The 22,951-nt window shown below is 35.0% G+C and overlaps 1 protein-coding gene and 1 long non-coding RNA gene across 2 annotated transcripts; both read right to left on the bottom strand.

The window, feature by feature from the left end:
• Positions 1-1,758: 1,758 nt before the first annotated feature.
• Positions 1,759-12,327, bottom strand: LOC126879408 (uncharacterized). Its single transcript, XR_007696055.1, has 2 exons — positions 6,207-12,327; positions 1,759-1,877 (listed from the first exon to the last, which is right to left on the bottom strand). It is a non-coding gene; the product is annotated as an uncharacterized LOC126879408 (long non-coding RNA).
• Positions 12,328-12,392: 65 nt separating this feature from the next.
• LOC126891228 (uncharacterized) lies at positions 12,393-14,515 on the bottom strand. The gene is made up of 2 exons (XM_050660412.1): positions 14,301-14,515; positions 12,393-13,263 (listed from the first exon to the last, which is right to left on the bottom strand). Exons 1-2 carry the CDS (start codon positions 14,414-14,416, stop codon positions 12,393-12,395), a joined length of 987 nt encoding a protein of 328 aa, XP_050516369.1. The 5' UTR covers positions 14,417-14,515.
• Positions 14,516-22,951: the final 8,436 nt, after the last annotated feature.

Here is a 22,951-nt window from a genome sequence, read left to right as displayed (position 1 = left end):
TGGGACATTAAGGGTCGGTTGTTCGAACGCTAATCAACATTGATCACTATCAAATACTTAATTACTGTCACAACTGTCAATGTCAACTTTGGTTGGGTTGCCGAAAACATAATTATTGATGACAATTATGAGATTAGTTCATCAATTATGTTAATAATTGTTATGTTAATTGACTAACTAGTCTCATAATTATAATTAACTATGTTTTCAGCAACCCAACCAAAGTTGACATTGACAGTTGTGACAGTAATTAAATATTTGATAGTGATCAATGTTGATTAGCGTTCGAACAACCGGCCCTTAGGATGGATGTGCATATCACTGTATTACTGTATATTTACATGTCCTAAAAAGAATCTACTGATTTTGTGAAAACAAAACTACTGAAAGAGTTAAAACTGACCTGGCAACCCTGTCTACCAAATCAGATACAAAGATGGTTATCAAATCTCAAATCTACTGATAAAACAATGGAATGGAAACCAGCTATTAAAAAAACAAATAAACAGGTTGTTAAATAAATCGAAAATTTCTATCAGAATAAAATATATAATACAGTGGAACCTCGATAAGTCGGATTAATCGGGACCGCGGCCGATCCGGGTTATCGAAAAACCGGGTTAGCCGGAGAATATGGTAAAAATTAATAAAATACATATAAATAAAACAAATACACACAACAATTGCAAAAACATGAAATACATATAGGTCTGGATCCCGCGTATGAAAAAAAAGTTGATTAATAGCAAGCTGAAAATTTATTAATAGCTTAAGGGTGTCTAGTCGGATAAACTTTGATATATGGGAACACTGGAACAGGGGCAGTTTTAATTGTGGAACAGATTAAAAATTTGGAACGGTCAGACCACGAAAACGGCACATTTTTTTTGTCCGACAGAATAGACTTAAACTCTCCGAACAGAGATTAAACTCTCATGCAAAAATCAGACTGCTATTTATCACCTGTCATAATTCCTGTCATTTGACATATTCTACATGTTCCACTCATTAAAACGCCCATTTGGTGATAAATAGCAGTCTGATTTTTGCATGAGAGTTTAATCTCTGTTCGGAGAGTTTAAGTCTGTTCTGTCGGACAAAATACATGTACCGTTTTCGTGGTCTGACCGTTCCAAATATTTAACCTGTTCCACAATTAAAACTTCCCCTGTTCCAGTGTTCCCATATATCAAAGTTTGTCCGACTAGACACCCTTAAGCTATTAACAAATTTTCAGCTTGCTATTAATCAACTTTTTTTTCATACGCGGGATTCAGGCCTAATAGGTATGCTCAGTGCACAGTACTTCTAAATTACGTACAGTTGTATACAGTATTGTTTATTTCTTGGTAAAAAACTCAGTCAAAGTGAAAAAATATTTGTTTGATCCGATGAAAATCGGTTCGGGTTAGCCGGACTTCCGGGTTATCGGAGGCCGACTTATCGGGGTTCCACTGTAATTAGTTTAGCATTATAACATTTTTAAGTCGTTGCGATTGTTGAAAAAACTGAAGTGTGATATGTAGTTGTCATAATGGTAATAAATTAGTTGCCCGTATAACTACAGGTTGTAACATCGTAATGTCAGTCGGGGTAGGGGACGTTGGCCGAAACAACTTAAAATGCTCTCGGGCAACGTTGTAGACAGTGCATTTGTTTGTACTGACAACCAATGCGTCGAAAAATTGCTACTTGGGCGGTTGTTCAGATCTTTTGACGAGTAGTTCTTTCAGGACAACAGACTGAGTAACACAAAGGTTAAAAGTAAAATAAATTTACTCAGGATATTTATAATATACAGTTCAAAATCAAAAATAACAAAATAAAATATCATTCTATCTTCGCCCCATTCCGTAGCAAACTCCCTAGGCGGCCGTCTGCAAAAGAAACAAAATTGTATCTATAACTATTATCAAAAATATAATAACAACCCAGTATATACAACAGCCTCAAATACAAAGCCCCATTTGATAATGGCAGTAACCCTGAATTTTCAAAAAATCAAATAGACTATATACTTGTAAATGAGCGTTTCCGAAATGCCGTCAAAAAGTCACTACATTTCCTGGGGCAGATGTTGGATCTGATCATAAACCACTTTAGTCCAGAAAGCCACTGCGCATCCGCTAGGAAAAATATTCTAATTCGGATTTTTTGCACAATCTTACTCAAAAAGGACCCCTTTTAACAAATTTGCATGTTGCCAGGACCAAAAGTTGGTCAAAAATTTTTTAAACGTTTTTTTTTTGTTTTTTTCCTAAAATTATTTTTTTTGCATGGAACAAAATATTTTTAGGTTTTTTGGATCATTCCAAACAGAAAAGCCCTTTAGTGAAAAGTTGATAGTTTTTGACATATAAGCGATTAAAAATTGAAAATTTGCGAAATCGGCCATTTTTAACCCTCAAAAACTATGTGAAAAACTGAAAATTTGAATGTTGCCAAGGTAGGTGGATATTCTTTAAACATCGATTGATGAAATTCAGAAGAGTTTTTTGCAATACAATATCAAGAACCCCTTTGTTTTTTAATTGCCAATCAAGCGTGCGCGACACTATTTTCCACCGTTGCATGTGTATGCAGTATGGTGCAAATGAAAGGAATAAATTCGTTTTTTCGTAAACCGGCGACTTTAAGCAAAAATCCCGAAACAGGTCGATTTTTGTTTTTAAGTTATGATATTGTGACATATATCTAGTGACGTCATCCATCTGGGCGTGATGACGTAATCGATGATTTTTTTAAATAAGAATACGGGTCGTGTGCTGGCTCATTTGAAAGGTTCTTCAATTCTATATTCAGTAATATAAACACGTACATAATTATTTATACAGGGTGTCCAAAAAAATTTTATAAAATTAAATCATTTGGCAAATTGACAAAAAAATTAAATTTTTGGATACCCTGTATAAATAATTATGTAAATATTTATATTACTGAATAGAGAATTGAAGAACCTTTCAAATGAGCTAGCACACGACCACTATTCTCATTTAAAAAAATCATCGATTACGTCATCACGCCCAGATGGATGACGTCACTAGTATACCATACATGTCACAATATGATAACTTAAAAATAAAAATCGACCTGTTTCGGGATTTTCCTTAAAGTCGCCGGTTTACGAAATAACGAATTTATTCCTTTCATTTCCACCATACTGCATACACATGCAACAGTGGAAAATAGTGTCGCGCACACTTGATTGGCAATTAAAAAACAGAGGGGTTTTTGATATTGTATTGCAAAAAACTCTTCGTGATTTCATCAATCGATGTTTAAAGAATATCTACCTACCTTGGTAACATTCAAATTTTCAGTTTTTCACATAGTTTTTGAGGGTTAAAAAGGGCCGATTTCGCAATTTTTCAATTTTTAATCGCTTATATGTCAAAAACTATCAACTTTAGAGAAAAGTCACTAAAGAGCTTTTCTGTTTGGAATGATCCAAAAAACCTAAAAAAATTTTGTTCCATGCCAAAAAAATAATATTAAAAAAAAAAAACAAAAAAAAAACGTTTAAAAAATTTTGACCAACTTTTGGTCCTGGCAACATGCAAATTTGTTAAAAGGGGTCCTTTTTGAGTAAGGTTGTGCAAAAAATCCGAATTAGAATATTTTTCCTAGCGGATGCGCAGTGGCTTTCTGGACTACTTGTAGCAGATATTAAACTAAGGTTAAAACAAATCCAGCGACAAAAACCAAAAACCAATGTACTTAACTTTGACGATATAAACATAAAACATAACATTGAAAAAGAATTTAACAATAGAATAAAAAACATCGGAGAACAACTAGAAGATCCAGAAGAACTATGGAGTGCATTTAAAAATCAAGTTAACGAAATCTCCACAAACAATGATTATAGAAAAAACTTAATCAAGAAAAATAAATGGATGACAGACGACATCTTGAAATTTATGGACCAACGACGACTGATTAAATCTAATGAAATAGAATATAGACACCTGCAGAGAAGAATAAAAAAGGAGATCAAATTAGCCAAAGAAAAGTAGATGAGAGAAAGGTGCGACGAAATGGAGGATGTGATATCTAGACACGACTTATTTTTAATGTGCACAAAAAACTTAAAGGAATAAATAACATATTTAAAAAACGAGTTTTCTCTGTGCTCGTTGACAATAATAACAAAATTATTGTTAATGAGCACGAAATAAGAAAAGAATGGCAACTGTATATATCAGAGTTGTTTGAAGATGACAGGAATAATATTGCCGAATTCTACCGAAAACTGTACTGACGGCCCAGAAATTATGAAATGCGAAGTAAAACACGCTATAAATAGTGCTAACATTAGAAAAGCTTGTGGTCCAGATGATACACCAACTGAGTTGCTGAAACTAATAGAGGATGATAACATAAAAGTAGTAGTAAGACTTTTTAATTCAATATATAACACCGGAGTGATTCCCACAGATTAGCTCAAATCCATCTTTGTCGCAATACCTATAAAACACATTGCGAGAAAAGCTCAGAATATCGATTAATTAGCCTAATGAGTCACACTCTTAAGATTTTCCTAAGAATATTTCACAACAGAATTAGACGCAAATGCGAAGAAGATCTCGAAGATAACCAATTTGGTTTTAGAAACGCTATGGGTACCAGGGAGGCACTTTTTGCGCTTAAAATCCTATTACAAAAATGCCGTGGTCAAAGAAAAGATGTATTTGCATGTTTCGTGGACTTAAAGGCATTCAATAAAGTACAGCATGTAAAATTAATGCAAATACTAAAAATATCGAAATAGATGACAAAGATATTCGTGTCATTAAAAATTTGTACTGGAATCAAACTGATACGGTCAAAATTGGAGATAACTACACCGATGAAATCTCCATACAACGAGGAGTCAGACAAGGTTACATTTTGTCACCAACATTCTTTAATGTTTACTCGGAACACTTATTTAAAAAGGTACTTGAGAGACAGCCATATGGAATAAAAATCAACGGAGAAATACTTAATGTGATAAGATATGCAGACGATACAGTAATTCTGTCAGATAATATTGAAGGTCTCCAAATTCTGCTTGATCGTATTCACGAGGTAGGAGAGGAAATGGGCATTAAAATAAACTAAAAAAAAAAACCAAATTTTTAGTGTTTAGTCGTGACCCACATCCCGATGCAAAGCTTCAATTAAACGGAGTCCAAGTTCAGAAAGTTCACAAAATGACATATTTGGGAACTGTGATAACGGACCAACTAGATCCAGACATAGAAATAAAACGTAGAGTAGCAATGACTAAAACTACTTTTATGAAAATAAGGTCATTTCTTTGCAATAATCATCTCAGTTTAGAACTAAGACAAAGAATGGTCAAGTGCTATGTTTGGTTGAAGCGTTTTACATGTCTGCTCTATGGGGACAAGGAAAGACTATCTATAGAGATACTGTGGGGTAGAAATGGGGCTAGTAGAAGGAACAGACACGCAAACCTTCATGCGAACGGCAGCTCATTTGTTGTGCGGGAGCTAGGTCGTAGATTCGTTAGGGAGGGTGAAGGGGTGTTAAGATGACTACACTACCATAACTAAATACATAAGGGTACTTACTCTGACTAGAGGATCTTTCTACTATTTAACAAAAAGGGACGCCGTTTGAAATAAATCCTCTATTTCACCTATGGGTACTTACTGGATACTTTCTTACTTACGGGTACCAATCGGGGGGACAATCATCATTGATTCCTCTTTGGGGTTACATTGGGACAACATCTTTCCTTATTATTGGCTTCTATGCCATATTCTTTCTTTTCTCCTGAACTAAAACTTTCATACAGTTGCATTAGTTTTCTGTTAAAATTTTTCCAAAGGCTACAGAAATGAGATGATAGATACACTTTCACAAACATTTATTTAAAACTTTACGGTGGTTTTTTTTTTAAACAAACAAAAAAACTTTTAACAGGAAATGATTTTACAGGACAAAATATCTACAAATCTTTTACATTACAAAAAAAATCTTCAATTTAACATAACAAAAGAATGACAAAAGAACTTGTTGGACAGTGTATGTCAAAACAAAATTTTGACGCAGCTGTCAAAGGTCAAAGTCACTGTCATTTTAATTTACAAGTTGCATCATGAAAGCACAAACAACTATTATTTTTCAAAACTCTTTACCAACAAAAATATTTATCCATTTGGGATCCTTGCAAAATTTAAAAAAATATATCATACCATATTTAAACAAAATCCTTTATCACACGTCACAAACTACACGGAAAGGGGGTTCATCTACAAACAAGCAGGGTCATCGACCTGAGGTGGGCTTCATGGCTTCCTTTTTATTTCGGGGCAATCAACTGGATAAACATCACGGGACTGGAACTCAAAATGTCTACATCAGGACATCAATCGGGACTCGGAAGACTTCATTTAAACAGGAACTTGGACAAGATACAGGGACTTCATACCACGCCGGCGTATAGTACTGCGTCACAACTCAAACACAGTGTAAGAGCACCCAACTTCACTACGGGGTAAAAAAAACATCGTGCCCTCACACTAGATCTTCCAGAACGACATACTATACCCTTTACCGGCGGGTAACAAAAGGCACCACGCCCTTTTGGGGTGAGTCGGCAAGCGATCTTCACGCTTGAAGAAATCAAACCGGACTGATCTGCGCTTCGGTCTGAAGCCACAGATCGGGGAAAATACGACGGAAGTACCGAGCGATTTTGATCCTTAGGGATGCTTAGTTGACAAGAACTCAACTTTCAGTTCAAGATTTGTTCTAGAAAGTTCATCTACGCATTAGAACTGTACTTTTGTCAACACTTCTTACAAATTCTGTTTTTGCGTCTCAAATAAACAGGAATCTTGTAACACATTGAAATGTTGCTGCAATACTTCATGGCTGTATACAGGGTCGGCTTGGGATCTTATAATGATATTGAACTTCACAAAATAAATTAAAAAAATAGACATTCTTTTTGGGAATTGGGATATTAAATTAATGTTGGAGTTTTTTTAAACGTTACAAAGCCTCCGCGCAAAAGAGAAACCTGGATAAGATTATCCAGTTTTCGATAACAAACAGAAAAAAATCCAACATGGACATCTTAGGTGTGACAGGACAACAATATCAAAATATTTAGATAATGGCTAGTGGGGATTAAACAAAACAAAAAAGTCGTTAGGGATTGGGCTAGCGTGCCATCAATCGCCAGACTCTTTAAAGTCGAGTAGACTTAAATGTTTCTTGACTCTACAAAGAACTGTAGGTGACAAGAGTTTCTGTGCCTTGGGAAAGAAACTAAACTTGTGCCCTGTGTGGACCTCGCTGACATCCACAGCAGTAACACAAGTGACATACCAGGGCAGACACAGCCTTGTCACCTCGTTGCCTAACCGCGAGCGGTTCACAAAAACTAAAAAGTTGATGTTTGACAGATAAACATCTGCCCAAACTCTGCTAACACCTAGCGAGTTTCACGGGACATTTCGGCAACGGTTCTGCAAAACGAGGATTTAGACAATCCAGTCTAAACACCTCAGTGAGACAAAATCTCACCAACAACTTACTTCAACAACTCATTCAAACAAGACAGGGCTAGACAAAGGGGTATATGACAACAACAAGGGCTAAAATCAAAACAAGACTAACAAGGGGGAGGGGGTATGTGTGACAACAACAAAAGACCAAAAAGACTAGTATACTGGGTTCAAACAGGATATCAAACTTTTTAAACAAGACTAAGGGAAATGAACGCAACATATGATATAGAGAACACTACATCATTACGTTTTCAATCAACAGTCCAATCCAGGACATAAGAACCTTTCATGAACGTTCACTAGACAACTCTCTCACTTACAAATCATAAACTGGGGGAAGACTTCATTTTCAAAACAGGGCTACACTTCACTTTTTGAAACAGGGGATAGACTTCATTTTTCAAGACAGGGGGGTTGGGCTTTACTTTTCAAAACTGGGGATAGACTTACTTTTCAAAACTGGGGGCATTTCATTTCTCAAGACTGGGGGTGGACTTTATTTTTCAAAACGGGGGACTACTTTTTCAAAACAGGGGATGAAAGCAACACGCAAGGGGAAGACCAAAGGGACATTGGAAAGTATGACAGTTCTGACGAACAACCGCTTCCATTTATCGACCGAAAGCAAGCTTCACCTGTACTCAACGCGGCCAGATCCTAACCTCACCAGCCTTGTCACAGCTTCTGCTCTTGGCCTACTTTCAATCAACAAAGAGAAGAGAGGTCAACTAACTATTCGCCAAAAAAAATCAAACTCCAGCACGGACACGGGCTAACAGACAACACGGGCTAATAGACAACACGGGCTAATAGACAACACGGGCTAATAGACAACACGGGCTAATAGACAACACGGGACAATAGACAACACAGGCTAATAGACAACACGGGCTAATAGACAACACGGGACTAATAGACAACACGGGCTAATAGACAACACGGGACAACAGACAATGGGCTCTAAAACTTCCAGACAAAACAGGGATAGACAAACAAACAGACAACAACATACTTTTTGACTTCTAGATATTCTCAGGGGCTTACAAACACAAACAATATTGAAATTTGGTTCCTATATGAGCTCACACGGGATAAGACATTTCTTGCTCCGACTACTAATGAAAGTGTTCACAGATAGCTGAACAACACTTCCTTCATCACGAGTATTACACTTGTGACATGTCAGATACAAAAAGACATACTTCATTCACGGGGGGACTTCAACTACTTCACTGGGGGGGAGACTTCAACTACTACTTCACGGCTCTTTTTAACTAACCTCTGGCATCCTTTTGACACCTACAAAGATAGATTAGTCAAAAAAAAAAAAAAAACAAGGGGCAACACAGACAAGGGGGGGGGCTTTTTCAGGGGCTAACTTCTACACTTCAAGACAGTTATTCTCAAACAGTGTCGACAGAGAACGCTATCTTCAAATCTAAAAGTGACAGCTTTTCTCCTGGCTGCTTGAAAAAAACACAGAAGTGGGGGGCCTCTCCACGGTTTCCCTCTTCACTTCTTCACGGGGCCACTTCTCAAGGGGATGACTTCTCAATGGGATGACTTCTCCAACTAACCTGTGGCATGACATACACCAACAGAGATAGGCTTCGCTGGAAAAACAAGGGACTACTCTCACACAGACTATACGGGGCTAAGCTCATACACGGACCATACCAACAACATCACACATCTAATCAAATGACCAAATCAATAAATCACAAAAAACGATTATTCTGTAAAAAAACTGTTGATCTATAGGAATACATGCAAAAAATACAACATACTGTTATACTTCATAATTGGATTCAATATTCAAAATATTTAACGTTACTTTTAATCAAAATTTTCAAAAAAATTTTACGTTACTTTTTTATTCAACTGTTTGTCTATATATTTCATCAATATTTTCAAAAAAATTCAAATCAATGCTTTCATCATGGGTACAATATCAATACAATACAGTTAGTACGCTAAAATAACATACAATTCTGTTCTACGATACATACAATACCAGTATACATATGGGGTTACAAGTTAAATACACTATGATGTATGAAATGGTACATGCCCATACAATCAACAGCACGACCAAATCAACATCACAACAAAATGTGTACTTACTTACACCTCTTTGGAAAAATTATTAACTTTTGCAACAAAAACTACAAAAATGGGCTCTTTCATGGGGACTAACAGACTGAAACAGTTTCGGGGGCACTAACAGACATGAAACAGTTTCTGGGGGCAAGACAAGAGGAATCTGGGCTAAACTACATGGGAAGACTGGGGCGATATTTACTCGGGTCAAACTTCAGGGTGTACGTTACAAGTATTACAAGCGTAACACTAAGTGGGGGGTGGCTAAAGATATTGGGGACTAGTAGATAGGCTAACTACTAGTTGAACATGTCTACAAGCTAGACTTGTAACAATGGGCATACAAAACATGACACGAGTCGAGCTTCCATGTTATCGGAAACACTTGCACCACAAACTGAGATCGGCTACCCAAGACGGGCACTGCCTAACAGTTGTAGTACAAATGAGACCGAAAGGAGGCTAAAGGGATATGGTAGTGGGAACATGCAAATGGGGTCTGAGGGAGGCCAAAAAAAGTACAGGCCCCACGTTGCCGGGGCCATTTGAAGCATTCAACTGGACAAGACAACTACTGGATACTGAAGGAGGCAGAAAAATGAATCGGCCTCACACGTTGGGCGACATTTGAAGCGTTTTAAAGCCCCACACGTTGGGCGCAATTTGAAGCGTTTAAAGCCCCACACGTTGGGCGCAATTTGAAGCGTTTTTACATGTCTGCTCATATGGGAACAAGGAAAGACTATCTATAGAGATACTGGGGGGTAAGAATGGGGCTAAAGAAGAAGAAGCAGACACATAAAGCCTCGTTGCGGGACGGCAGCTCATTTGTTGTGCGGGAGCTAGGTCGTAGATTCGTTAGGGAGGGTGAAGGGGTGTTAAGATGACTACACTACCATAACTAAATACATAAGGGTACTTACTCTGACTAGAGGATCTTTCTACTATTTAACAAAAAGGGACGCCGTTTGAAATAAATCCTCTATTTCACCTATGGGTACTTACTGGATACTTTCTTACTTACGGGTACCAATCGGGGGGACAATCATCATTGATTCCTCTTTGGGGTTACATTGGGACAACATCTTTCCTTATTATTGGCTTCTATGCCATATTCTTTCTTTTCTCCTGAACTAAAACTTTCATACAGTTGCATTAGTTTTCTGTTAAAATTTTTCCAAAGGCTACAGAAATGAGATGATAGATACACTTTCACAAACATTTATTTAAAACTTTACGGTGGTTTTTTTTTTAAACAAACAAAAAAACTTTTAACAGGAAATGATTTTACAGGACAAAATATCTACAAATCTTTTACATTACAAAAAAAATCTTCAATTTAACATAACAAAAGAATGACAAAAGAACTTGTTGGACAGTGTATGTCAAAACAAAATTTTGACGCAGCTGTCAAAGGTCAAAGTCACTGTCATTTTAATTTACAAGTTGCATCATGAAAGCACAAACAACTATTATTTTTCAAAACTCTTTACCAACAAAAATATTTATCCATTTGGGATCCTTGCAAAATTTAAAAAAATATATCATACCATATTTAAACAAAATCCTTTATCACACGTCACAAACTACACGGAAAGGGGGTTCATCTACAAACAAGCAGGGTCATCGACCTGAGGTGGGCTTCATGGCTTCCTTTTTATTTCGGGGCAATCAACTGGATAAACATCACGGGACTGGAACTCAAAATGTCTACATCAGGACATCAATCGGGACTCGGAAGACTTCATTTAAACAGGAACTTGGACAAGATACAGGGACTTCATACCACGCCGGCGTATAGTACTGCGTCACAACTCAAACACAGTGTAAGAGCACCCAACTTCACTACGGGGTAAAAAAAACATCGTGCCCTCACACTAGATCTTCCAGAACGACATACTATACCCTTTACCGGCGGGTAACAAAAGGCACCACGCCCTTTTGGGGTGAGTCGGCAAGCGATCTTCACGCTTGAAGAAATCAAACCGGACTGATCTGCGCTTCGGTCTGAAGCCACAGATCGGGGAAAATACGACGGAAGTACCGAGCGATTTTGATCCTTAGGGATGCTTAGTTGACAAGAACTCAACTTTCAGTTCAAGATTTGTTCTAGAGAGTTCATCTACGCATTAGAACTGTACTTTTGTCAACACTTCTTACAAATTCTGTTTTTGCGTCTCAAATAAACAGGAATCTTGTAACACATTGAAATGTTGCTGCAATACTTCATGGCTGTATACAGGGTCGGCTTGGGATCTTATAATGATATTGAACTTCACAAAATAAATTAAAAAAATAGACATTCTTTTTGGGAATTGGGATATTAAATTAATGTTGGAGTTTTTTTAAACGTTACATGGTCCGTAATTTTGTATAGTCCAGAAGTGTGGACTCTAAAAGTATCGATCATGAACAGAATTAAAGCATTGAAAATGTGATTCATAGACGGATGCTGAAGATACCCTGGACACCAAGAAAAACTAATGAAGAAGTATTAAGGAAGATCAACAAAGATAGAGAACTGCTTAAGACTGTTAAACATCGAAAAATGTCTTTTCGTGTTAGCGTTCAGAACTCAGCAGTGGTGCAACGTTTCAAATAAAATGGATATCGAAAAAATTATTGAAATTGTAAAAAACATGATATATTGTTCGACATGTCCCACCCAGATTATAAGAACGTGCGTATTAAAAATAAAATTTGGGATCAAATTGGAAATGAATTAAATATAAAAGGTAAGTACTGTTTTTTATTTGTTTGGAATTATAAATTACTAAAATAAGTAACCAATTTTTCACGTATTTCAAAAGCTTCGTTTACTGCTCTTCTTCCGTCAACCGCCAGATTATCAACTACTGGTAAAGGAATATTAGAGTTTTCTTGTAAATGCAAAAATTGCTCGTCAGTGTTTCTTGTGCGCAGCAAATTGTGCAATACGCATGCTGCCTTCACAAGTTTTGTAGCTGTTTGAACTTTAACTTCTAGTGGTCTAAAAAATAGACGCCATTTATGTGCCAATATTCCAAAGGCATTTTCCATTACGCGTCGGGCTCTGCATAGATAATAATTAAATCTCTCTTTGCTGTTGTCATTTCGTGCGTGTCTATAAGGAAATGGCCTCATTAAGTAAGGGCTTAGTGTAAAAGCTTCATCGCCAATTAATACACATGTAATCTCTTTATTTTCATTAGCTAATGGTCTGTTGGGTGGTATATTCATGGTTTCATTTGCAAATTTTCTGCCCATAGCCGATGTCTCAAAAATACCACCGTCACTATTTTTACCATAACCACCTACATCTATACAAATAAATTTATATTCTGGGTCAACAATTGCCATAAGAACTATGGAAAAATTTTTTAAATAGGAAAAGTAATTTGATCCACTCTTCTGGGGACATCTGATGGTCACGTGTTTGCCATCTATGCTTCCTAAACAATTGGGGAACTGCCATACATTTTTGAAGCCTAGGATTGATTTTTCCCATATTTCTTCTGTTGGCTCTGGCAAATAAATCGGTTGTAACCGGTTCCATATAGCTTCAGATGTTTCATCCACAATAGTTGCAACGGTTGAAAATCCTAACCGAAAGCTGTGCCCAATCGTTTTGTATGAATCACCGGTAGCTAAAAATCTAAAACAAAAATAATTTTTTTTTAATTCTATCACGTTTTTGTTTATCAAAATTTTTTCAAATTTACTACCGAAGGATATTTTTAATTAATCACCTATTTTAATTTTTTACAGGTGAAGATCTGAAGAAACGCTGGAAGAATTTGAGAGACTGCTATGCAAAATACCTCCGTTCTGAAAAGACTAGAACTGGACAGCAGGAGAAGACTACTACCCGCTACAAATCCTGGCCTTGGGCACAACACATGGAAGCTTTCCGACCCTTCCTGCAGTTTTCTCAAACAGAGTCCAATGTCTCAAATCCTGGGATTTCAGAATCACTGGAACTACTTAATGAAGAAGTCACTACGCAGAACGAGGCTTCTCTAACGGAAGAAAACTTATCGATTGAGAAGATCCATGAGCAAGACAAAAAAAATAGAAAAGTTACGTAACAAAAGAAAACTTTCGCAAGACATTCAATACTCTTCAGTTGATAAAGTTATATCTTTTTTAAATAAACGGCACAGTAATTGTGAGGAAAGTGCTGACGAAATAGATCTAGTATTTCGGGGTTACGTAGCGAGCGTTAAAAACCTATCACCACAACGTCAGACGCTCATCAAATATCAGATAGCTAAATTAATAATGGAAGAGGAGTTACCTCAGCAAGCAGAAATGCGACCAGGAACAAGTAATTCCTTCAGCTCATCTCCTTTATCCTCCAATTTACCTCTTCATTCACCAAACGATGAACAACATGTTTACAATGAAAGACAAGATGATTCTAGTAACAGCCATTCTTCTGCACAATGGTATGAGAATTTTGCTCGCAGAATTACAAAAATATAAATATCTTTATTTTTATATAAGTTTTCTTGTAAAAACTATTTTCTCTCTTTCTAGATTTGATATATTCGAATAATTTGTTTAACGTATTTTGTATGAATAAATTTAAAAAAATGCTTACTATCTATATATTAATTAATCATTGATACTCTATATACTATATCTATAACATTGATTTGCAACGAAAAAGCATGCAGAATTTTGTAGTACCTTAAAGTAACAGCTAGTCGTTCTGTGGCATCAACTGGTTCCCTAAAATTTGTTTGTTGTTTGGTGATGTCATTTTTTATCAGATCTAAAATTTCATCAAAACTTTCAAAATTCATTTTGTAACATGTATAGAAACGGTTCTCCTCTCTGCGAAGTTCCGGGTACAATTTATGAAATTCTCCTTGTTGCTTCCGCTTCAGGTTAATATCATGTACCCAAACATATCTTATTTTTCTGCAAAATAAACTACCTAAATAACTGCATATTTAAATGTAAAAAAATAAAACGCCCTCGGATAGTACTTTTCAACATATGATACAAGCTCGAAACAAATGAGAATCGTTGAAAAGCCCTATACCTTTAATTAAATTTCTTTCTTTTTCGGAATTGATTATGTTACATACCTTCGAATTTGATTGAATTGCCTTTCTTCATCCAACAATACTGCAACAAGCAATGCTTCTTCTTCTTGTAAATCGCACATTGTATGTACTATAATATATTTCCACCTGTATTATTGAATAATTGTATACTAATGAAATTGCAGGTCGCTATCGCGCCGGTGTGTTCGCTGTCTACAGAAACCGAGATCGCCATCGCGATCGTGGACGCGACCGCGATCGTGGTCGCTTAGATGTGTTCTCCGCTTAACGCTCCCTGCGTTTATAGCTCTGGCAGAACGCCTCTTTACTATAGAGCGCGTCCACCTCTTCAGATTCCAATCCACTCCATTGCATTTCTGATGTTTGAATTCAGTACACCAAGAGGAATTTATTTCATGATTCTCCTTGCTCGTCATAAATACACTCTCGGTAGCCTTAACTCCTTGATTTCGCCTGGGAGGTGGTACGCAGAGGGTTGCGCCGATATGGAAACGCGTTCGATCCTGTGTTGTTGATCTGCTGAACACCGAACTGCAGGCATCATATCATTACAGCCTAATTATCCGTTTTTTAATGCTTTTTTCTATAACTCACCGGCAAATATTTCTATAACTCGCCGGCCAATATCTGGAACTATTTAATATTGCCTGCATGCTCCCACAAAATAACACTTCATCTCTTACGGCGATATAATCGAAAAAAACGATATTGGTGATACCATAGGTAAATTGTAGAAACGGTCTAATATCTCGAGAAATACACTTCCAAAAAAGAAACAAAAAATATGTTTTTAATATTTTTCAAAAACCTATCGAATAACATCAAACATGACCCTTCACCCCACCCCTGGAGGTGGGGGTAACTTTAAAACCTTAAATATGAATCCCGATTATTTTTATAGCAGATTTGGATTTATAATGAAAAAATAAGTAACAGTTTGTTGTTCGAAACATTTTTTTAGAATTGTTGATAGATGGCGCTATAATCGGAAAAATACGATTTATTAGCGACATCTATCAACAATTCTAAAAAAAATTTCGAATAAATGTTATTTATTATTTTATCAGAAATGCAAAACTGCAATAAAAAACGGGGGTTCTTATTTAAGATTTTAGAGTTACCCCCACTTCCAGGGTTTGGAGTGGGGGGTCGTGTTTGGTGTCATTAGATAGGTTTCTGAAAAATATTAAAAAAGTGTTTTTTGGTTTTTCATTTGGAAGTGCATTTGAAGGCTGCAGTGACGACTCGTGTTTGAATAGGGCACCAATTTTTGATGAGGACGAAGCTGTAAATAGCGAAAACGACGATGAGCAGTAGAATGAGAGAACAGAAGAGGAAGAATATAACAGCGACAATGAGTAGTTTTTATAAATATACTAATTTGAAGTAATTATAAGTAGAAATAAAAATTTATTTTTCTGCAGCCGTCCCGAAAATAAAACTTTCGGTATGATTTATTAAATCGAAAGTACCATTTTACACAACTCGTATCGAAAGTAGTTACTTTCGGGACTAATTTTTTCACTTTTCGGATGCTTTTTTTACTTTTAGGACGATTTTGGGTAGCTAGGTAACGGCTTTGACAATGACGTCAACTTTGTATTTTATTATGATAACGCTTGTCATAATTAAAGTATTTAATAAAAGTTCATGAGCAATAGTTCTTAGGCCCCCATATAAAATTATTATTTATGACCACACCGTTGAAACTTTTTGTACTTGTTACTTGGGTAGAGTCGGACAAATTTGGAGCTTAGCGCATCAAGGCAGTGGGGCGTTTGTCTGTCAAGCGGTCACGAATTTGTCAATTTTATGCAAGAAAAAAGTTTATAACCACATTGGCCATTTTATTTTAATCAATGGTTTTTATCATATAAACAGCGAAAACAATTTTGTCGGACAAAAATATTGGGGCATATGACGCGTCGGACACGCTAAATATGTCAAATTTATGAAAATAATAAATTTATTACCACATGGATAATTTTAACGGTATCTATCATAAAACCTTTTTACAATCATGTGGTAACCTTGTCGGACAATTTTCATGGAGCATATGCGCAGTCGGATGCGCCGAAAATGTTAATTTCCTGGATTTTTTTTATTTATTACCACAGATGTCATTTTTATTTTATACTGTTCTTTTACATGTGTAATGCATATTGGATTACTTGTCGGACAAAAACAATGGAGCGTTTTGGTACAATTAAAAAAAAAGTAATTTTTATACATACAGGGTGTTTGGTAAATAATGGGCCATAGCTTAACCTCAGATTCCTGAGGTTAAAATAGGCCGATTTAAGCTAACTCGCCTTGGTACAAACTTTTTTTTTTATTTATTATTGAATACTTCCTGACGAGTACAAGATCACAACATGAAATTTGGTATGTGGGGTTTTTTGGGTCGAGAAAACTAAATTCCCTACCAAAAATTATGCATTGCTCAGAGGGCGCCACATACGCCTTTCAGCACTCATTTATTACCTTCAATTTTTTTTATTCCTTACTCTGTATAATTTTGACATTAAAATTTTAATTCTCCTATTAGTTTTACTTAAGAAAGGGATACTTTTTTCATCTCCCTAAACTCAACCATTTTCGAGATAAACGCAATTTTTTGTCCGACTTTGGATTTGCTCCAATATTTTTGTAGGACACTTAGATTTTTTGATATAGAATATAACTACTTATAACCTGACATTTGCGTTGTCATTTTTTTAAATTTGAGAAAAAAAATAAAAAAACGATATTTGTCATTGTTCAAGGAGCATGTACAAAAAATTTTCAGATCATAATGTTTCCAAAATTTTCCCTTCTGTCGGAAATTTTTTTTGGAAAAATTCGGGTACAACTTTATGTCACGCCCTTTTAAATGTTGTGCTTAGAGTGTGTACCAATTTTCAGCTAAATCGATTCAAAAATAACCGAGAAAACCTGTTTTAAACTTTTTTTGACAATACCTCCTCGTCGATAGCATATAATTATTAAGTTTTCTGTTCGTTTGCCCCAACATTTTTGTCAGACAATTACATTTTTTGTTTAAGAATATAATTATTTGTAACCTACTACCTTTGTCGGAAAAATGGTTGTAGGATAAGGGATGCACGAACCCAGCATATTTTAAAAGTATAGTTTATTAATAAAAATTAAACTTTTGTCCGACTTTGCATTTGCCCCAATATTTTTGTCGGACACTTAGTTTTTTTGATTTAGAATATAACTATTTATAACCTGATACTTGTGTCGGAATTTTTTTTTTATTCGAGAAAAAAAACTATAGAACGACATTTGTCGTTTGTTCAAGGAGTATGTACACAAATTATCAGATCACGATTTTTCTCAAATTTTTCCTCTTGTTGGAAAATTTCTTGGGAAAATTTTGGGTACAGCTCCACGTCATACCCTTTTAAATGTTTTACTTAGTGTGTGTACCAATTTTCAGCTAGATCGATTCAAAAATAGCCGAGATAAACTGTTTTAAAAACTTTTTGATAATACCTTCTCGTCGATAGCCTAAAAGAATTAAGTTTTCTGTTCGTTTGCCCCAACATTTTTGTCAGACAATTACATTTTTTGTTTAAGAATATAATTACTTGTAACTTACTACTTTTGTCGGAATAATGGTTGTAAAGATAAGGGATGCACGGACCCAGCATAATTTCAAAGTATAGTTTATTAATAAAAATTAAATTTTTTGTCCGAGTTTGGATTTGCCCCAATATTTTTGTCGGACACTTAGATTTTTTGATTTAGAATATAATTACTAATAACATGATACTTTTGTCGGAAATGTTTTTTGTTAATTCGAGAGAAAACTATAGAACGACGTTTGTCGTTGTTCAAGGAGTAGGTACTCAAATTATCAGATCACAATTTTTCTAAAATTTTCCTTATTGTCGGAAAATTTTTTAAGAAAATTTTGGGTACAGCTCTTCGCCATACCTTTTTCAATGTTTTACTTAGCGTGTGTACCTATTTTCAGCTAAATGGATTAAAAAATAACCGAGAAAATCTGTTTTAAAATTTTTTTTGATAATACCTCCTCGTCGATAGCCTAAAAGAATTAAGTTTTCTGTTCGTTTGCCCCAACATTTTCGTCAGACAATTACATTTTTTGTTTAAGAATATAATTACTTGTAACTTACTGCTTTTGTCGGAAAAATGATTGTAAGGATAAGGGATGCACGAACCCAGCATGTTTTAAAAGTATAGTTTACCAATAAAAATAAAATTTTTTGTCCGACTGTCGATTTGCCCCAATATTTTTGTCCGACACTTTGATTTTTTGATTAAGAATATAAGTACTTATAACCTACTAATTTTGTCGGAAAAATGGTAATAAATAAAAAAATTTCAGAAAATTGACATCTTCGGCGCATCCGACTGCGCATATTCCCCGTGAAAATTGTCCGACAAGGTTACCACATTATTGTAAAAAGGTTTTATGGTAGATTCAGTTAAAATTGTCCATGTGGTAATAAATTTATTTTTTTCATAAATTTGACATATTTAGCGTGTCCAACGCGTCATATGCTCCAATATTTTTGTCCGACAAAATTGTTTTGCTGTTTACATGATAAAAACCATTGATTAAAGTAAAATGACCAATGTGGTTATAAATTTTTTTCTTGCATAAAATTGACAACTTCGTCACCGCTTGACAGACAAACGCCCCACTACCATATTGCGCCAAGCTCCAAATTTGTCCGACTCCACCAAAATAACAAGTACAAAAAGTTTCAACGGTGTGGTCATAAAAAATAATTTTATATGTGGGCCCAAGGCCTATAAAGTTTATTCATATATTCTTTTTAACATACAAAACGGCTGCAGAAAAAATATTGTTCGTAACACGATCCAAAAGTGATTTTACGAGACTCGCAGGATTCCAGGACTCGCCTACGGCTCGCCCTGGAATTTTCCTACTCGTCTCGTAAAATATCACTTTCGGAACTTGTTACGTAAATTACTATTTCAGTATAGGTACCTTAATTTTTATCATTTCCTTTCATTATTACTACAAGAAAAAGTATAATTGCAAGTTGGGTCTTAAAAAGGGGAAGCTTTTAAAAATATTGAAGGATTAAAATTTTTTTACATTATATCATTAATGAACAATAATTAAAATTAAATTACGCAATTGTCAATCATTTCAAATTATAATAAGTCTACAAATAATTATTTTATTTCAACCAAATATATGAAAAATTATTTTTGCAATAAGTGGTAGTTTTTACCCTCAAAAAGAAATTCCGGTCCGGTATAGGGTATGATTTGAAGAAGAGCGTCAGCAGTAGAGCTTAAATCCAAATTTTGATTAAAATCGTATGATAAAATCTAAATGTTTTCATTTATTTGCAATAAGGGGTAGTTTTTACGCCTAAAAAATAAAAAGCCTGGTTCGGCATAGGGTAGATTTTAAAGAAGAGGGTTAACCGGTCTTAAATCCAAATTTTCATTAAATCGGTGTAGGTTCTCAAAATTTTTTACCGCTCATGACTAGTCTGTATACAGTGCACTACATCGCGTACGTACCTTGATTTTGTTTTGCCTATAATCTTAAAAAATTTCATAAAAAACGTTTCAACTTAAAATAAAAATTTCATTTTATCTCAAAGACATGAAATGGGAATGTCAACTGTGAACTCATATAATAGCAGAAAAAAACTAAAGATCACTATACTGAAAAATCCTCTAGGCCGTCACTACTAAGAAAGGGAGAAAATTGTTCGATAATTAAGATAACTTCTTCGATGTGGGTTGTTGTGTTTGGCAAAAAAGGGGGCTCTGGCTCACATACGTGCATAATTTGTAATCAGGTTGTATAATGTGCGTTCGCGGATACCTGTAGGTGACTAGTCGTTGATAACTCCCAACCTCACCTAATATAATAATTGTTAATAGATAAAAATATACAAGGTATATTTACCTAATTAGTCTAATTTAATAACTAGTTATTAACATTAATTATTAAAAGTAAATATATCTTGTATATTTATCTATTAACGATATTATTTATATATTTATATTACGTGAGGTGAAGAGTTGTCAACTACTAGTCGCCGACAGGTAGGTATCCGCGAACGCACTTAATTGAGTGCGCCTATATCAGACTTCGTGTGCAGGCTAATGTTGTGAAACAATTAACCGAATAAAAATTCTCGGCCAATTACGGTTGGAAAAACTGTAACCATACCTATTCTCAGCTTTGATAGAGATAAAGGAGATGAACTAGTAAATAGTCCAGGAACCGAAGTTTTTCACCTCGCAATTTTTACAGAATGGATTGATTTGCTTGAAAATTTGACAATAAGTAGTGGAGAATCCAAGGATCAAAATCTATATGATGCCGAAAGGCGCTTTTACCATGGGGGTGGTTTCCACCCCATCTCGGGGATGGAAATTTTTTATTATATTTTGACCGCAAAAGTTGATAAAAAAAATTCATTTTAAGCAAAACATTTCCTATACTTTTTTTGATAAAATTAATATTTTTCGATTTATTCGCTATCGAAAGTGTTAGTTTTATATCGAAAAAATCAATGTTTTTCGATATTATACTCATTTACGATTCACTTAATTTTTGCCGTAGAAAAATTTTTTTCAAACCAAGTTCTTGGGATTTAAATAACCTACAATTTCATATTTAAAAATTTTTTCGTATCTCTGATGCTAATCTTTCTATTCTGAAGAAAATGGCATTTTCTACCAAACTACAAAAATTCGTTATTCGCTTTTACCTCCAGTTTTTTTAAAACTAATCATTCTAAGCCAGTCGAACTTCTGGAATCTATTACCAATATATAAATAAAGAAGTATGAATAAGGCCAATAACTAAAAACACCGCTAACTTACATTATTAAGCTTCCAATTGGATTTCCCCTTTTTTTTTCAAAAAAATATATTTATTTTTAACCGTAACTTTTTTATATTTTATACTAGAAAGTCTGGTAAATAAGAATTTTGTAGGTCTCTACAAGATCTATAAGGTGATTAATATTAAATCCTTTTAAAATCGTAAGTCGCAAAAAGAGGTGACCGTAAAAGGGTTGGTAAAGGTGGTTTTTGCATGTTATTACAAGTTTTAATTGTCAATAGCTCACTCAGTTTTTGCCATATAAAAAATTTTTGCTAACCTCGTTCTTGGGAATTAAATAAGCTATTATTTTTAATTTATATATTTTTTCGTATCTCTGATGCTAATCTAGTGATGTGAGTTGTAAAATTACATAACTTACGTTACATAAATTACACGTAACTTACGGTAATATTACATGATACCCGTAACTTAATGTAATTTATGTAATTTTTGGAATTTACGTAATTTATGAAATTTAACGTAACTTATGATAAATTTACATAAATTACCGTAATTTATGTAATTACTGGTAAAATTACATATATTATGGCAACTTATGCGCGCGCAATTGTCGTAAGTGCGGTGCGCCGGTGCCGGCGCGCGCGAACCAGTGGGTGCTATTACGCTCGTCGCTCGTTAGTCGTTCCTTAGTCTGAGTCAGGCAGGTTATGTTTACATTTCTGTTATTGTATGTGTAATGTGTATGTATAAGTTAGTTTTCGACTGTTCTTTCTCTATTCATTCACGCAGCGTTGGTTACTTTACATTTATTTATAAGGAAGCACAGAAACTATAAGGTAAGAAATATATTATTTCTACAAACAGCAAAACACGTGCCGGTGATGTCCATAGCAACCTTAGATTGGGAAACACAGGGGCGGGCCTATCGCATATCGACTGTACGTTAAATCTAACGCGCGTCATTTTATATGTGGCTACAGTACTTAATTCTGAATTCGGTTTACCAAGTTTTATTCGATTTTTTAGATTAGTTTACTGTACAATAACTATAAGAATGATAGGAGCAACGGGGGTACTTGTGCATGTAGCATGTGTAATTGAATTACACTGACATAACTTACTAAATAAAAAATTTTGATAACGTTGAGGGCAAAATAATGTAGTTGTCCGATCCAGTATTCTGCTTATTCGAATTTCATTAAATTGTTACACAGATTCAATTTTAATCTTTCTTCTATTTAAGGATGCCTAACAATTTTTTATGCCCTCGTGCCCATCAAATACTTTGAAAAATAATGTTTTTTCCCTTCTTAATGTTTAAGTCTACCTGAATATTTTTTTTAGGTCATAAAACATGGTGAAACGTAAGACAGATATCTGGCTTTATTTTGAAGTGTTACCTGCGGGTTCTTCTAATCAAAAGACCATAAATGTGAGGTGTAAATTTT

The sequence above is a fragment of the Diabrotica virgifera genome, chromosome 1, assembly GCF_917563875.1.
Source record: "Diabrotica virgifera virgifera chromosome 1, PGI_DIABVI_V3a".
In the NCBI taxonomy this organism is placed as follows: Eukaryota; Metazoa; Arthropoda; class Insecta; order Coleoptera; family Chrysomelidae; genus Diabrotica; species Diabrotica virgifera.
This window is presented reverse-complemented; position numbering and strand designations above follow the sequence as displayed.

Coding starts and splice junctions, on each gene's coding strand:
- LOC126891228 (XM_050660412.1), bottom strand. CDS start 14,416: ATGAATTTTGAAAGTTTTGATGAAATTTTAGATCTGATAAAAAATGAC. Junction 13,264..14,300: donor CGACTAGCTGTTACTTTAAG/GTACTACAAAAT, acceptor TTTTTGTTTTAG/ATTTTTAGCTACCGGTGATT.